Below are 18,834 nucleotides of genomic sequence, written 5' to 3' on the forward strand. Positions count from 1 at the left end.
GTGGGAGGAGTCAATGTCAACTGATTTCACCTGACAAATCTGATCAATCAGATAAATAGGATTACCTGTTAAGAATAGTGCCAGGATATGAAAATTCTCTTATTTTTGTCATCAGTTCATTACATTAAATTCATGTGTTGTGACATACTTTGCCTTAATTTAATCAGAAGTACTTTTACACAATCTGTCTTTTTAATGCACAATGGTCAGCACTATGAGTAAAATCTGATATGGGCATTTTTGATTTTACCACACAACCCATATTAGACAACAAGGTAGATTTACTAGGGCTAATTCTGTTTAGATAAGAGATCCATGGTTTGAGGGCCCAAGGTGACCCAGAGGGGATTATGACTCAAAGTTGAAGAAGTCCTGCAGTGATCAGTTCAATCAGGCCATCCGAGATAAGTTTGTTACTTCACTGGAACAGTACTTCACCTACTCACAAATGAATCATCAGTGTATGGGTGCCATCAGAATGAGAGTTGATTAAAGCATTACAATAATCCACAAGTAATCCACACAATTTAACGTCTTGTGAGGTGAAAAGACGCATGTTTGTAAGAATTTTTTTTTATTTTAGAACTGTTTTGGAATGTTTTTTGCTTGTAAACAGTGCTTGATCTATCCATTTCTCTCCTGATTCAGATTACTTTTCTTCATTGGCGAAAGCAATATTGGAGTTGTGCTTTATCAGCTGTTTGGAATCTCATTCTGACGGCACCCATTCACTGCAGAGGATCCATTTGTGAGCAAGTAATGTAGTCTACATTTCTCCAAATCAGTTTCAATTAAGAAACACAATTATCTACATCTTGGATGTAATTTTTGGGGCAAACTATTCCTTTTTTACTTTAACATAAAACATTTAAAAAAGCTGAGCTGGAACATGAAAACACTAAGGCTCAGCTTCTGATGACGCCCACCCCCAATGAGAACTACTTTGTGCCACAATTCAAACATCTGACTATACGAAATCTGTCATTCTGTTAATAACCTACTTTAAGGTTTCAGAACAAAACGTAGGATGAAATCCCCATTAAACCTTCAACATGTTGAACACAACTACCTTATTATTCAACAAGATACTGTTATGGTCTCTGTTCTGTGGAATAATAAATTCAGAATCAAGGAGGTATTTTCAGAGGTTGCGTAACAGGTTATATGGAGAAAGCAATCATTAATAAGGATAACACTTTCTTCACTGCACACCTGCTATGTGCAAAGACTGATATTGCTTCAGACCATGGCTGCTGTGTTGGTGTAATTGAGAGGGCTAGACACAGAAACAGGATCTTGCCTTTGTGCTATGTCAACAGCTTTGCAATAATTGCGTGTGTAGGAGGAGGTATGAGCAGGTGTGTTGTGCATGATTACTTGTTTCGATTGTCATTCTTGGTCAAGTCCTTAGATTCTGTCTTTTTGTCCCGACCAGTCGCAGTAGAGGAAATATTCTGTTCTTAGGGAGTCCATAACAGAATGAAAGAAAGACATTAAGAATCTTTAGTTTTTCCAGCAATATGAATGTTTTGCTAGATGTGATTTATATGAGAGAATTAAAACTCTAATTAGATGCAATAGGTTCAGTTAAGGACTGCACATTGGCTGTGTAATCGATGTAATAATAAATATGTTTTCAAAGTGTTGTGAGATTTATTTATACGTGTTTTTTTTTTTTATCTGCCTTCTCTCTTGCATTTGTCTATTTTAGGTCATGGAAAATGTTATTTTTGTGGTTACATTGCAAATATTAATTTGCATTTGCTAAAAAGCACTGCCTATTCTCAGATCCTTTTTTTTTTTTCTCAAAATATTTGCACTTAAAAATGAAAATTCTGTCATTAATTAATGTATACTCACCCTCATGTTGTTCCAGAGCTGTAAGACTGTTCATTTTCTTCCTTTGGTAGTGAGGACATTGTTACAATTGTCCATAGCAAAGTTATTTATTACTATTGGGTAGTCTACACAGCAGATGCACAGTCATTATCAACATCATGTGTTGCTTAAAGCATTATATATTAAAAAGACTGCTCCATTATGAATCAAATAGACCCTTAAGTCCAAGAAAATATGTTTGATGGGAATTTTTATGCAGTAGGTTGACAGCAGAACAATTTATAAAAGCACACCTACACATGTATTTGTATAATTATTTCTAGCAAAGCTTGACATTTGATGGTTTCTATACAGATAATCAAAGATTTAGAAGTTTGCTTTCTCCATGGTTATTTATTTTGCTATTGTATGCACCCAACTTGTGTAAACAAACTTCACTGCAACTCCATGCAAGAACGTATCATTTATGGACAATTACCTTGTGTTACCATGACACCATCTGCACTTCAGGCATGAGGCGTCATTGATGTCCTTGTGTTCTTTCATGCATGCATCTAATAATTAAACAAAACATATGATTACATTTTATCTAGTAAATGGCTTCATACTGTACATATCTTACTTTACTAGTGTTGAATGCATGTTTTTGGGGTCCTTGCTTTTTGTACTGCTTTGTGGAAGCAGTGACACTGCTTTTAGTGTTCTCTATCTGAAATGTGTGAGTGTGAATGTCAGGAGTGCATGTATGTGGATCTGTGTTACAGGAATCAAATTAGTGAACTGTAATAGGAGGTAGTGGCCCTTCTAATGTCACCGCTGTGTGGTTCACCTCATAAGTGAAAGTCCAGTGGATCCATTACACACTTCTGTTAAATTAAGCTCTTTCAAAGAGCCAGTGAATGCATGCTTCTCAGCCTCACAGGTACAGCTGCTGAAAAATAAGAAGTTAAAATTACATGTAGGATATAAATATCAACTTGATGTTAAATAGTATGTAATTACAGCTAGCATATAAACTGCACAGATATTTATGACTTTTTGTCAAAGACTATAGCTATACAAGCTACTTTACAGACTAATATATATATATGCACTTACCCACAATGTATTTTAAGATTGTTGTCCTAACGTAAAATATTTTGACAGGTTTGAAGGTTTAAACAAATTATATTTACACCATACATTTTGGCCAGATTTTGTTTCCAGTAAAAGTCTGCATAAAGTCTTACAGTATATTGTACATCACAATCTCCCTGAGCACAGCAAAGGTCACTCATTTTGCTGATCATAAGCTGAGATACCTAACGGACATCAAACACATCCTCCATTAATGTGCATAAAGAATAACTCCACAGATGAAGGAAGATGAAAGTCAAGAGACTGATAAAAGGAGCACATGCATCGGTTTGTTGCACACATCCCAATAAATGCTGACACTTTCTAACGGAAAAGTGCTGATTTTATGGTAATAGCATATTAGTGCATGTTTGAACTGTTAACAAAGTGAGAGATTTGAGAAGGTCTGGGTCTTATAGGTGGCACATTCAACATATTTTCCAGACAAATTAGTTCAAATTGACAGTGAACCGGTCAAGGACATCAATAGAGGAGATGTTTCTGTGGGTTAGTATGGATTTTAGAGTCAAAATGTACATTGTTCTCAATTTAGGGGGTTTCAAAGTGTTAATGAAGCCTCCTTCACAGCATGTCACATTTTGGATGCTTTCTATTTTAGGTTCATTTGGCTCTCAAAAAGCTTAAATTCAAAATTCGAAGAATACTAATAAAATCTGCTTTCTTCTCTTTAAGTAAAGGCATCATTAGATTTGTGTTCCGAAGCCCCGCTGTAAGACGTACTTAAACAATTGTTGTTGTTGAGGTAGATGCCTATCTGCAATGTTAATAAATTAAATTATCATCTCTGAGATGTTTGTCATCTTGTATGGGAAGCAACATCTTTACTGTGTCCTGGTCTACCGAATCTCTTCTGTGTTCCACATATAATTTATACAAGAGTGCTGCAAACCAATGTACATACAGTAATTACAGTAATTACAGTTCTAATTAGATTTTAAATTATCCACCATTTGGTTAAACAAGGAATAAATAAATAAATAAATAAATAAAATCTCAATCCTTTTGTACTTGCTATTAAACATTTCTTAAAACATACTATCGTTTTTGTGTTAAAATGTCCCCATTTTGTATGTAATTTAACTTTTGGAACTGTATATATTATATACATACTATTTATATATACTGTATATATATATACTTTTTTCTCTTTTTTCTGGTGCAATCAATATTAAGTTTAATATTAACTAATAATTATTCAAATCACCAGGTAAAACTACTGTATATCTAATTATTACGGATCAATTTTCATATATTTAATTCCTATTATATTTTTTCATTTGCTGAATGCAATATAGGGTACAAAGACATTAAAGTTGGAAACTGCACTTTTTCTAACATGTTTGAAGGCAGATCTTTGTTTCTTCTTTTGATCTGACCTTAGATTTTCTCTATAAGTTCTTTCACAGGCCCATTATTTCTCTCTATAATTAATTACCAACATGTAACCAAGAGGGTTTGTGATAGTATTTTGGAGAGATTTACAATAGATTTTTAACCATCTGTCCGTCGATCAATTGATCTACATTATTTTAACAATCAATTTTAACAAATAACTCTGAAGAAACAGCAATAGTATTTTCTTGTACAATTTGCTTCAATAATTTGTTTGCAATTTAAAAATAAATTAATAATTTATCTATAGAAATTTAGAAGTTAGCAAAGATATTGCTTTTAGTGTCCTTTTCTGGATATTTCCCTTTGGTGTACTGCATTATATACAGAGGTGGACAAAGTACACAACTTCATTACTTGAGATACTGCTGGTCAAATATTACTCCATACAATTGAAAGTTGTAAAGACAGAGTTTTATTTAAGTAAAAGTACAGAAGTACTTACTTTTAAAAGTACATAAGTACAAAAGTACATTTCCTTTTTTTCATGTCAACATACATGTTCTATTATTTTTGTATGTAATATTTGCAATACCTTACCTGAGCTTATATCTTTGGAATATAGAGCTTTTAGAATGTTATACAAAATTAGCATGACAGTGATCTTACACAGCTCTGGTAGTGTGCACCCATCTACATGTAGCCATTCATGGTTTAATAAAAAAATACAGCAAGATTTGTTTGACATCAAAACAAAAATGACAAAAATGCTCTCTAACTCTTTGATACACAGAACGCTAGTGTTAGAGGGTAATTTTTTGCAATAAATAAAATGAAAACAATTAGATAGGATAGAAAAATAATAGAGAAAATGAGTGTTAGGTTGTTTTGTTTTTTTTTATAAAAAGAAAACAAATAGTTAGAATAGAAACAGAATAGAGAGTGCAAGTGTTAGAGGGGCAAGTGTAGATGGAAGGATGTGTTTTTAGCCATTTCTTGAAGATTGCTAAGGACTGCTTGGATTGAGTTGGGCAGGTCAGGTATGTTGTGGCTCTTTGGGATGGCACTATAAATTCACTTGCAAAATGCAAGCTTCTGGAGGGCACATAAATCTGAGGCAGTGAATTCAGGTAAAGGTGCGTAGAGTCAGTGGTTGTTTTGCAGGCAAACATCAATGCCTTGAATTTAATGCGAGCAGCTATTGGTAGCCAGTGCAAATTGATGAACAGAGGTGTGATATGCACTCTTTTGAAGACCTGCCAAGAGAGCATTGCAATAGTTCAGCCTGGACAGAACAAGAGATTAAACAAGGAGTCAGAGCCGATCCTCCCTATATGCAGAATACGCAAGCTTCGTAGGGCCCCCGAAACACCAGAGGGCCGCCTTGCTCTCAAAGAATTTAATTTTAGTTTCGTTTTTAAGTTTGGCCAGCGGTTATGAAAACATGATCATTTCTTTTAATGCGGTGTGCATTATGATGTCACCTCGCTACGTAAAAATAAGTCTAATCATGTAATGTGACTGTGTACAGTCTCTTGCTCAAGACTAAAAAAACGAGTTGAAAGCATACCGAGCCACAGAAGAGATACTGTTTCTCGAGCGCTTTCCGCGAGCGCGATTCGAAACACGGTGTTACATCCATTCTTTCTTCACAACCCCCATCATCAAACTAGGAGGTAGAGTTGAGTGTCATCAGCATAGCAGTGATATAAAAAGCCATGTATCTGAATGACAGAAACTAGTAATGCCATTTAAAAAAGAAGAGAGACAAAGAAGAGAAGTGGTCCAATAACTGAGCCTTGAGGCATCCTAGTGGCTAGATGTTGGGACTTGGACACCTCACCCCTCCAAGATACCTCGAAGGACCTATCTGAGAGGTAAGACTCAAACCACTGGAGTGTGGTTCCTGAGATGCCCTTCGTCAGTAGTGTTGACAGGAGGATCTGGTGGTTAACCGTGTCAAAAGCAGTGAACAAATCCAGCAATTATTGAAGATTTGGAAGCAGCTCTTGCCAGTCTTAAGGCTTCAACAACCAAGAGCAAGGCAGTCTCGGTTGAATGCCCACTTTTAAAGCCAGACTCGTTACTTTCCAGGAGTTTTTTGTGTGAGAAAAGCAGAGTCTTGGTTGAACACAACTCCTTCCAAGTGTTTTTGCAGTGAAAGGAAGAAGGGAAACTGGTCTGTAGTTCTCTAAAAGAGATGGGTTAAGGGTGGGTTTCTTAAGTAGTGGGGCTATATGAGCCCGTTTAAATGCTGACGGAAAAAACGCCAGTGTGAAGAGATGTGTTAACGATGTGAGTGCAGGTACAAATGAAGAAACAATGGCTTGAAGGAGATGAGATGGAATTTGGATCAAGCAGACAAGTAGCAGGATGATTGAAAAGGATGAGTTTGGAGACTTCTGCCTCAGAGAGTGGAGAGAAGGATGTGAGCAAGTGTATGTTTGCTGGTAAGATGTTTAACAGTTTGTGGTGTGGAGAAATTGTGCTGATTGTTTTAATTTTATTAAAGAAGAATGTGGTAAAGTCGTCACCTGTTAAAGAAGGAGGGGGAGGAGGAGGACAATGTAGAGAGGAAAATGTTTTAAAGAGCATGCATGTTACGGAAGGAACAGAGGAAACGTTCGGATCCATCTGCAAAGCTTTATTCAGAGACATGGTCATTAAACAGGCAAGTTTCTGACAATGGCAAACAGGTATATAGAGGGCAAGGCAAGAGAAGTATCCTAAACAGGCGTGGTCAATCGACGGCTAACAATATCCAGAGGGCTTTGACAAAAGACGTAATCTGTAACCATGAGCAATAGTCTGGGCTGGGGCAAACAGTATCCAAACGGCAAAGCAATGGGTAAATCTAAGATACACAGGCAAGAATCAAAAACACAGGAAAACAGGCAAGACTATGACTATGACTACAACTATGACTAGACTAGACTAGACTAGACTAGACTAGACTAGACTAGACTAGACTAGACTAGACTAGACTAGAGACGGGCTCCGTAGAGTAGCTATCAGTGACAGCTGCTAAACCATCCTCAGCGATCTGGAAGAGGAAGTCCAAGGCTTATAAAGCGTGTCTGATGGGATTCAGCTGTGTCTGTGTAATCAGTGCATTCAGGTGTGATGGGAAATGTAGTCCAGGGTATAGTGTAACAGTCTGTGTAGTGTGAGAGTGCTTGTGGTGAGCAGGTGACCTCTGATGGTGAGTGAACGGACGTTCATAGACCAGATTCGTGACAATGCAAGAGTTAGATGATTTGTTAATTTTGATGTGGTAGTATGTCCTTTTTACTCAAGTAAATGTACTTCATTACTGTCCACCTCTGATTATATACTGTATTGTATTAAAACAAATTCAGCATTCCCAAACAACTTATTTCTTCATTCCTTTACAATTTTTGTGTTTTGGTGGAATCTTCTGATGACTCAGAATATGTTTTTTCTCTTCTTCTGACTGAGATGATTTTGTTGTTTGCTACCTGTATAGAGAACAAATGAGTAAGAGTGAAAGTGGGAGAGAGATGGAGAAGTAGAATATTGCTCTATTTTTTCTATGAAAAAGTCTGAAAATTTAATCTGGCCATTAGTCACAGAACTGAGTATTTATCACACAATCACAACACAATGGGTGTTTACCACACAGTCTTATTGGTCAGTATGTTTAAATCAGGTTTTTTTTGAGGACAGCTGTCATGGAAATCAATGTTTATAACTATCTGCCCTTAAAACTACTTCTCTCATTCTTTCTCTCAGCATGACAAGGCAGCTGGAAGCAATAGGGGTCTACAGTCCAGCTAAGAAAATATTTTCCCTTGCTGGATAAAAACATCAAATACATATGCATATTGTCTTTTCCCTAAGGGACAGCCTATGCAACACAGATGCTCAATTGTGACCATTGTGACCTTACTTGTGATAGTCCCTGCTGTTCATTAAATATGCTAAATGACCATTCAAACAAGACAATCACAGTTCAGACAATGATATTGAGAAAGGATAAATGAGGGCAATGAAAAGACCTGATTAATGAAAAGAAATATAATTTAGGTATGGAGGAAAAGACAATAGGGACCATCATTAGGAATAAAATGGTGAGAGGCATTCATAATTTATCGCAATATGATATTACATAATTAACTGACCAATTACAGAGATGAGGTGAAGGTCTCTTTCATCTTTCTTTTTCCTCCTCACAATAAAAAAGCTCCCATCCGAGTTTATGAATTTGTGCTATCATTTGGTCACTCTTCATGTTGTTCATGAATTTGAACTTAGTCCAGACCCTGCGGTGAATCAGCTTGACTGCACAAAAAACCTTCGATCTTTTGACTTGGGAATATCAGTGGGCAGTTTTTAGAGAAACTCAGTGGTTACACAAAAAGGCAGAATATATATTTTTTTAAAGCCTTTGTCCTACAGCGTGGTACATCTGCGATGTCTGTTTTCTTCACTGCTGTTGGAATCACAAGTCAATGAACAGATTATTCAAATAAATTCCTCTCATACAGGTCTCCCCAAGTAACATTTTTTTCCTTACTGTGTTTTAAAACATCTCATGGCCCTCCCTCAAACATTGTGTGTGATTATGCTCAAAAACCTAATTTGAGCATATTCTTAAACTGGCAGTTGAAGTCTATTTATTTATTTTATTATTTCTTCTATTTTTGCAGTTTTACACACAGATAGAACAATAGTTAAGATGCTTTTTCTAATTCTTGTAATTCAAGGAGACAGCTCAGGAATAATTTTGTACTGTAATGTAACAATGCTGTGGATTCTAAATAGTAGAGAGGTGTCATTTTACAAAATAAAACATTGTATAATACTTTGTTTTATGAGTAACAAAGTGTGTTTGTTGAATGACTTCATTTTAGACATGTTTGAAGTGTTTTGGAAGATTTAATGCATTATAGATATCTGTATCCTACTTAATTTGTCAAAGAAAATATTATTTAAAAAATTGTGATAATGGCTACTTAGATTGTGGAAGTGAAATTTTACTGCTGTGCCAAATAAGATGGTAAAGAGAACAGACTTAAGTACTGAGAAATGGGTCCTAGTGATTGTTTTAAAAAAAAACATACATTAACATTTATTCCTTCACAAAATGTTAACGTTTAGGTTAGGTATGTGATGTAGCATGTTTAGCATCGATAGCCTAAATTATGTGCAGAGTAGGAGCTGGAAAATCATTAGTAGGCTAAATTGCTAAATTAAATATATTTAATAATATAAACAATAATATTTTACTCCAATTAATTGTGTTTCAGGAGTTCATGAACTTACGTAACTGCAAGCCTCCGTCCCATTCTCTCGCGGGCAATTTGGCTGTTTTGTTTGTTTTCCCCCAAACAGTTTTAATAAGTGTATGACTGGGAATCAGAGTTTAATGAGTGAAGTCATCGACATTTCGTGCGTAAAGGGGAGGTGTACAGTGCCTTCATTTCTCCACGCGCGCCACTCTTCTGCCCAGTGTATACTGGGAACTCACAACGACAGGTTGTTGACGCACTGTTACAAATATTACGAGCTCCATAAGACATTATGTAGGATTGAGCATTTGTGCCGAACGGCAGCTAGCAGTATGGTTGGAGACACCGAGACTTCTGGAAAACATCCAGAGATCTAACAGAGCCTCCTGTGTTATTTGGTTAGACACTAACAAACTTCATTCTTTCCTATTATACCGGAGCCTTAATTATGTTTCTCTTCAGAACTTGGTCAACTGTAAGACTGGTCGCCGTTTTACTCAGTTTGGGGATTCACCAGAGCAACTGGAAGGTAAGTTATCAGTGTACTCTTAACATTTATACAAAATATTGTAATATTTTATTGATACACTATATATAGCAATTAGTTTTGTGCAGTTCCATGATTTTGATTAAAATCATTGAAATTCTTTGCAAATTGATCATATGCATTGCAGCCAGTGGTTTCTGCTGTGGGCTGTATGTCCTCGATATTAAAATTTGTTAGGCTGGTTGTATAACATATTATATTTTTATTTTTATTTTTTATTTTCCAATTAACCTCATTGTAGGTTAAAATACATATTCACGCAGGTTGTAATGTTACAGTATAATTTGGACACATTATCACTATTTCTATTGACCGTTTTTGTAACATTCATTTTTAAATGTATAATATGAAATCATAATATGTAATTATAGTTATGCTGAAATAATTAACAAACACTGTTTTAAATTGTGTATAGCCTGACAAACCATAGGATTAAGTTGACTTTCCTAAAGTATTTCATGGCAAATATTAGCATTTGCTTCCAGAATTAGGTGAGATTTCCTTGATAGATATTTGCATACTTATTTTAGAAAGCATCACACTGTACCACTGATATAGACAGAGTATGGTGTATGCTGTTGGAATGACACGTCACACACGTTAAAAGTGTTTTATAATGGCCCTGACATCAAAGTACATTAACATTTTCCTCCAGATTCAGGTGATGTTTTCTTGAGAGGGATTTACATAGCTATTTTAAAATGCATTGCACTGCACCACTGACTTAGAAAATGTATAGTGTATGCTGTTTGAGTGGCACATCATAAAAGTATTTGTAATAGCACTGCCTGCAGATTTAGGAGAGATGTCCTTGAGAAAGAATAAATATAAATGTAAAAATAAATAGATATGCACAAAAGATACATTTATCTTAAAAGGCATCATACTGAGCTAATGATGTAGATGAAATCTAATCCATGCCATTTGATCGCCACTGTATCATCTAGGGATCAGTCCAGTGCTATATTTAATGTGCTGTATCTGCTACTGTATATTTTATGTTGTGATGTTGATGTGTCACAGATGTTGATTTGATTAGCAGTACTGACCTGAGATCCTGGCCTCCTTTTAATGATGTTTTGATGACCATTTCCAGTCAAGGAACACTGTCATGTTTTAACCCGAGTGGCAAAATTAGGTTCCTGTGATGAAAATTAAGCATGCAATTCATGTGACTAATTGGCCTCCAAAACAAACTCTATCCAGGTTTACCAAACCTTTGTATTATGCAAAGGTGGATCATCATTCTAATTTCTGAGGATCACAGGCTCCACAAGAAGAGCACAAATCAATACTGTAATTAAATGTAGTTGTTGTTTGGTACTCCCTCTAATGATATGGCTTTGCTTTCCTCGATGGAGGTTCATTTCCTATAATAATGACTCCATGTCTTCATGAGCCTCTTCCTCTGGGCCACTGGATGCTATCTGACTAATAAAAGGATTCTTATCGGTCAGTTATTTTTCTTCTATGTTTGCCCTCTCAACTTATTCAATATTTCTGATCAGGTCACCAGTGCAGAGGTTGGAGTGATTCAAGACAACAGGTGTCTGTTTACTTATCTGTTTGAGATATTTAGATATGTAGCTATAAAGGGATTTTTTAGCACACAGCTCTATCATTTTTGGGCCAATGATACATTTTATAGTGCAAATTTGTGGGGAGACATATGGAAGCGGCCTTGAGCACCCTTTATCAGCAGATGTGCCGTAATTGGTTTTGCTGAGATAGGAGACTTGACCTTTTGGGGACTTTTAGAGCCACATGGGAGCAGTCAAATAACTAATAATTTAATTGAAACCAATTGCTTTATTGCCCAGGTGTGTTACCACCAGTGCTGGTAGGATACAACTGGTTTGTTTGTTTGTTTCTTTTTTCTCTGCACTTCTTTTCTTCAAATTGTTTTGGAGTGATGCATCAAGGTATTTCCTCTTCACTTTTCCCTTCACAATTTCCAAGTTGAGCCATGGCCTTGGCTTGAGGAAATGCCAGGGAGATTTGTAGTATCTGGTTGGGTTTAATATGCTGATTACATGCAATGTAAGCATAAGAAAAGAGGATATTATGCATTCAGTGGCGTAACATTTTTAAATAACCTCAGCAGTTTGTCTTGCCAGATTTTCCCACACAAATCTACATCAATCCTTTGAATATTCACACTCTTTATAGATACTCGCACACACAAATGCAAACTTGAAAACACAATGTGCATCTGTTATTCAAACCAATGCTTTTTGATTTCTTCTTTTATACAAATATTTAACTGCACATTTATACAGACAACCAGTCTCATTTTAAAATAAATTTAGAGGAGAATTGACTAAACAGTTTTGCCATTATACTGTGTGGTGTTTCAAAGCAAACCTGCATCTTTTTCCCTAACTACGAAACATCCAGTTTTACCAAGTGCTCTTTATTTATCCAAATTATATTTTTATAGAATGCAAATGCAAACAAAATAAAATGTCCTTTTCTGGTTTATATCTGATCGGTACATTTCAATCTAGCTATTTTTATCCTCTATCACCAAATATGTCACTCTGGTGTCGTATTCGGCTCATTTCAGAGTAATCGATTCGTTTACCTTCGGATAAACGTTTTTTGGGGGGGTTTATCATTAGCCAAGAATAAACTTTTAGGGTTTATCATTTACTCACCCTCATGTTGGTTAAAATCCTGTTTTATGTCGTCTGTGAAACACAAAAGAATCCAAAATATCAAAATCTCTATTACTTATCAGGGCTGTACGTTAATTTTTTTTTTTGCACATAGCAGTGGTGCTACAGAGGTGGAAAGTTTTGTAGCAAAGAATATCTTCTTTTGTGTTCAGCACAATAAAAAAAATAATACAGGTTGGGACAACATGTGAGTGAGTAAATAATGACATAAATGTAATTTTTGGGTGAACTATCCCTTTAATGACAGCCGGCAGCATGTTTAGTACTGTCCCTTTAAGACCTGCATGCATCTGTTTCTGTCTCAACTATTTACTTTAATTTTAGAGATAACTAACTGTGTTTATATGTAAACCTTGTGTGCTTTTGACACTATTAGACGCAAAATCAATCAGATGTGGAAGACAACTTATAAGTTGAGTTAAGTCTTAAACTTAAGTCTAGTAATCAGGCGCTGTTTGAAAGTGTGCGCGGGCTTCATGTGTATGGGCTCAGAAGCACGTGAATTAAATCGGCAAGGCTTTAAAGCAGATGCAAATAATGTACTTTTGTGATTGCACATAAGTGCTGTGTACTGTAAGTGTAGCTCTACTGTTGAGATAACATTTGATGTGAATGTCGCATTGTACAGTATATTGATACGGCAGCGCCAGAACTGCAACTGATAGAATGTGCGCTGAAGCACGATACTACGATATTTCTTCAAAAGCAGATCGCACTGTACAGCCCTGCTTATACATACTGCATTGTGCATACTGCATTCCAAGAATTACCAAGCCTTTTACGAAAGCTTTGTAAAAGTCACTATTCTTCAAAAAAAAAGGTTCTTATCTTTCATAACGTTACGTATAAATCTCAGTCACACTCAAAACCTGGCACCAGGTTGGATTGCTTTTAGTTTTAATCATTATTGGAGTAATTAATGACAATGTATGTTAATCTAAATTTTACATTTTGTATTTGTACATTGGTTAGAGGCTGAAAAACCTATATAATTGGTGGAAACATTACCATCGCAGTGTTTTGGTGGTGCACAGATAGAACACAAATCATGGGTATTTGTCCTGTGGCAGTCAAATTGTCAACCACTAACTTTCTTTAAAATATAGTGGGTTAACAGCGACTTATATTTTAAATTATTACCATTTTTCTGCTTTATAAGATGGGTGTTTTTTTTTTTTTTATCAGTTGTCGACCCTGATGATTCAGTTTGAGATGTGTGAGACTTATTTGTGAGACATTCTTTAACTTTGTTGTACAAATGCACTGCATCTAACCCTGAGAAAACTTCCCTAACTCATCCACATCCCCTCCTCTCTTATCTCACCTGCCAGCGAATGACAGAGGTCACCGAAACCAACAGTGAAACCATCTGTTCTGGTTTTGAATTTGGAGAGAACACAAGCACTAGCAAGCACTCGCAGGCAAATAGACAAGCAAACATGCATACTTTTCTAAACACAAACAGCCGTAAACACATTCACACTAGCGTTTTCACTCACTCCATCAATGTGTGTCCCAACAACATCCATTTCTGCCTATTAGCTCAGTGAAGGGAACATAAACACGACTTTCAACACTGGATGAATAATAGTCAACATAGCTGGAACGTTTATCCTTGATTTCCATGCTGACGTCATACTATTGATTCGATTTACACGTAGAGGATGATTGATATGACACACAGACCCCTGAGGCGTCCCTCTAGAATAAATAGAACAATTCACTTTTTTCTAGTAGTGTTATTATTCACCATCTCTGTTTTCCTTTGGAGATATGTAGGTCTGTTTCAGGAACTTCTGAATCTGTTGCTACTGCTCGTTCCCCCGTAACCTCAGGCTTAATCGGATCATTAGCATTCACCCACCTCTGACTCTCTCTCATTCCTCTCAGGAATAAGTGGGCGGCCATTACAGGTCTTTTTATGCAGCAAAGAGGTGAAACCGAAGCAACTTTTCCTTTTTATGCTGTCGATGAGACAGCATCCCACACATTTTGTTATACGTTTATTCTCTATTTCTCTGTCTATCTGTAATACATTTAATTATAGTAAATGATGGCAAGAGAGGCTCAAATTGGTTCAATGGCTGCTTCGGAGATAATGAGATTTTTCAGACTAATTTTGCTGTGTGGCTGGGGTTTATTGACAAGATGTCTTAAGTCTCAGTCTGATAAATATTTAGATCCTTTATATAGACATACAGTGTATTTCAAATCTGTTAACCCCAAAAAATAACTATTCTGCACCCTTTTGTCTTTTCGAAACCCATGTGATCTTTCTTCTGTAAAACACAAATGGAGTTAAATGAATGCAAATAATATTTGAAATGTTAGAATTTTTCCTGAATGCCAATTTGACTTGATGGCAAGTGACTAAAATTGTGAAACTGCTCTTTAACCAGCTTTCTCTAATGCGCTCAGCATGTTTATGCAGTTTTCTTAATATGTACTGCAGTTTGTGCTTTCATTTGCCTCACACTTTTTTTTTAATCATCATCAGGTGGAAACGATTCATCCAGCATGTGCTGTGGTGGCTGAGCATATGAAGGCTCGAGAGCAATGCTTTCACACTCAAAGACAAGAGGCCCGCAACAGCACTAATATCACTGGTGAGCTCACCCATCTGAACTATTATAATCCTTATTACTTTACATCTCTTTATGTCCTTAATGCCTGTCCATTTGCTGATTGGTAATAGGAAATTTTTTGAGATGGGCATGATTTTTTTGAAAGATTCGTGATGAGTATGATTCTCAGACTGAGAGTGTTTCTGATTGACTGGTGAGCTGAAAACTACGTTTACAATTTTAAGCATCACACTTTCCTATATATCCCAGGTCAGGCAAAGTAAATAAAGAATGCAATTACATGGAGAGATTTAGGAGATTAAAGGCAGTTATTCAAACAGAAGTTCAATTTTGGCTGCTGATGAAGGGTGAGGATCAGTAGAAAGGATCAATACAACTCCTTGCACTGTGCTTTCATTGTCAGTGATCAAAGGATAATGAATCATATTTTAGGCATGATTCTGTTCACTAATGTTTTAAGATGCATTAAACGTAATATTTGTAGGCTTTTCAGGGATATTGATTTTTTGTCTTTTCATAACAGCCTACTTGACTTTAAAAATAATCTGTAAAGCACTCTATGGAAAAATGTACATTTGTTATCTTTAAAAAAGTATATATATATATTTTTGATTTAGGTAAACTTAATGGGCAATTTATTTAACTCTTCCAGTTATTCCAGTATGTGGTTTTTACTTTTGTTGGTTTTCATTATATTCGACAAAACAGAAATAAAATGAAATGTTAGGTATATTAAATACAATAAAAAATAAAAGTTAGACAAACAACAGGATATATAGATAGATAGATAGATAGATAGATAGATAGATGGTCACATCTTGGTCATCTCCAATTTAAAAAGAGATGACCTTTTAATACCTAAAAAGGCAGGATCTTTGTATAAAAATGTCTATGGAAAACCTTTTTTCAAATTTACCTCTTGATTCATTGTACCTCCCATTGTTGAATGAAACAGAGTACACAGAATATGTATTCCATTTCTGAACTGAGGCCTTTTGTGTTGTTCCATATGGACTTTGCTGAAGACTTCAGAGTAGTTTATTAAATCAATGGTGACCTCTGTACCACCCTTAGTAAGCTAATAAATTTATTTCCATAAACAGGTTTGGACACCCAAGTGTTCTCAACACAAATCACAGCTGCAGGAAAGATGTAGCACATGAATATTCACTGCTGTTTAATATTCATATTTGTTTATTAAATATACACATTGGACACAGCCTTCTTTTATGTGTAAATGAAACTATTTTCATCTTAGCTGCCTTCAAACTCTGGAAGGATTTGAGAACGACAGTAACTTTTTGCACTTAACCTCATACTAAAGCTCATATTAGCTGCAATTGTGTAGATTTTGAGCAGAATTTCATTATCATTAGTCACTGCTGGCATTTAAACTATATTTAGCAGAGTTTAAACTGATAAAAGGGATTATGAATTACACTGAAAATCGATTCTCCTGCATAGAGAATGTCTTTCCAGTAATTTTCAGGACCACAAACTGTCCATTAAGAGGATCTGTCTTTGTAATGCAGCAAAATGATAGTTCAAAAATCTCAACTGTGTGTCTTCCAGTTTCTCAAGAGACTCTATTTGGCAGAGTAGTGTAAGTGGTGACTCGAGCACTGGCTCATTCCTGCAAATGAAAGTGTACAAAAATAAGAAAGCAGCCTCTGTGGGCATGACAAATGCTGATGAGACGAAGTTATTTCATAATTAAGTTAGTGGAGCAAACATCATTTAAAATGCAAAACATAATAAGTTTCCTAAGATTATATGCAGTCAATAAGCTGAAATGTTGCTGTTAAAAAATAATTGATAATAACTGAGCACAAAATCAGAATATTAGAATAATTTCTTAAGGATTGAAGAAGAACTGAAGACTGGGCCAATGGCCTTGCCATCACAGGAAGAAAATTAGATTTTAAAATATATTCCAAAAACAAAAAAACAATCTAACAATTTATTACAATTTAAAAAAAAAAATTGTGTGTATTTTCTAACAATTAAATAAATAATTTACATGTAATTATTTAAAAAAAAATAATTTTCATTATATATTTTAATATTAAAATTGCTTTTTATTATATTTTTAAGTAGCCAATTTGTTTTTAGAGGACTCTTAAAAGTGTCAAATTGACATTTTGTATATTATTCCTGTCTCCTGCCAGACTGCATTTTCTTGTGGTGTTGTCAGCCAATTAGCATTGTCATACTTTCCTTCAGCTTCAGAGTAATTTATCACATTTACACCTCAGGCGATTGTCTCGTTTCCATCGTTATAGAGCAATGACTAGTGTGGTTCAGACATACTCAGAGGTTTTTAGAAGTCAGTATACCAGAATCAGTGCAGGTGTAAGTGCTGCCCTTGACTTCTTAATTGAAACCCACTTTCTCTGCTTGTTGCACCACATAGACTTTAATTAACACTGATCTTACGGAGGGGAGGAGGGCAGGCGCCATGTCCTTCTTTTGATGTATTACAGAGCGGCCTGGGCTTGACACTAAGTTAGAGAGGAAAGAAGCAGGACTGGACTCAGTGGCCACTTCTTAATGGTCAGCCAATCAGGTGGGCGTTCGGTACAACATGTTCTCCTGCATGGAATAATTGTCTATGGAGAATAATAGGATATATTAAAAATAATGAGAAAATTATACCTTGAATATGTTGAGAAACTAATTGAGAGAGAACCCATTCAGAGAAAAAAAGAAAACAGGAAAGATCATTTCAGGTAACTGTAATATCTGTGATAATTAGATATCACATATGTCCTCCATTGTGTGGACCTTTCTGCCCCTCAACAGGTTAAACTAACAAAAAACAATGACCTCAGTTCTACCATTTATAACATGTCAAGTTCTACAGGAAATGATAGAAGAGCCCCTCTGTGAATTAAATTATATTCATTCAGCAACAAAAAAAAAAAAAAAAAGACTGGATGGTTTTACATCTTTCCCTTGCATGCCACATTACACACAATGCATCTCTTGCCCTTTCCTCCCTTCCATCATCACTGGAAGAGGCATAATTTTCTATAGGGTGAAAATAAAATGGATATTTCATGCGTTATCAAATACCAAAAAACGGTAGCTTCTGTGATAGTGATGGGTTCAATGATTTGCTGTTATATATTTCTCCAAATATCTTTTATTTGAATAAAAATATGACTTAAAAGCATGTAGAATGCCATGTTCATTGCTAATATCATTCTGTAAAGCTCTTAAAAGCAATTGGGAATACTTTTTGATCGTTTCTTTTAATACTAATTTATATTAATTTCAAAATGATCATATGAATAAAATTGTATCTGCAATACTTATCGCCAAATGGCAACAAACAAGCTGACTTGAATTATTATAATATTTTTAATTTTAAGGTGTTATGTTCAAGCGGTGAATTAGATGTTTGGTGTTAGATTATGGCATATTGGTACATATTCATAGTAACCTAACAGATTATTTATAAT

At 35.4% G+C, this 18,834-nt stretch overlaps 1 protein-coding gene across 1 annotated transcript in view; it reads left to right on the forward strand.

Moving 5' to 3' along the window:
- Positions 1-9,970: 9,970 nt before the first annotated feature.
- LOC306844571 (vasoactive intestinal polypeptide receptor 1-like) overlaps positions 9,971-18,834 on the forward strand; it is a gene marked incomplete at its 3' end in the record, with an annotated part of 32,010 nt that continues 23,146 nt past the window's right edge. The window contains exons 1-2 of the mRNA XM_079376803.1: positions 9,971-10,089; positions 15,283-15,391. Of these exons, the coding sequence (XP_079232929.1) occupies positions 10,009-10,089; positions 15,283-15,391 (190 nt within the window). The 5' untranslated portion in view covers positions 9,971-10,008. The remainder of the gene's footprint in view (positions 10,090-15,282; positions 15,392-18,834) is intronic.

This window comes from Barbus barbus (assembly GCF_936440315.1).
Source record: "Barbus barbus genome assembly, chromosome: 25".
NCBI classification, from domain to species: domain Eukaryota; kingdom Metazoa; phylum Chordata; class Actinopteri; order Cypriniformes; family Cyprinidae; genus Barbus; species Barbus barbus.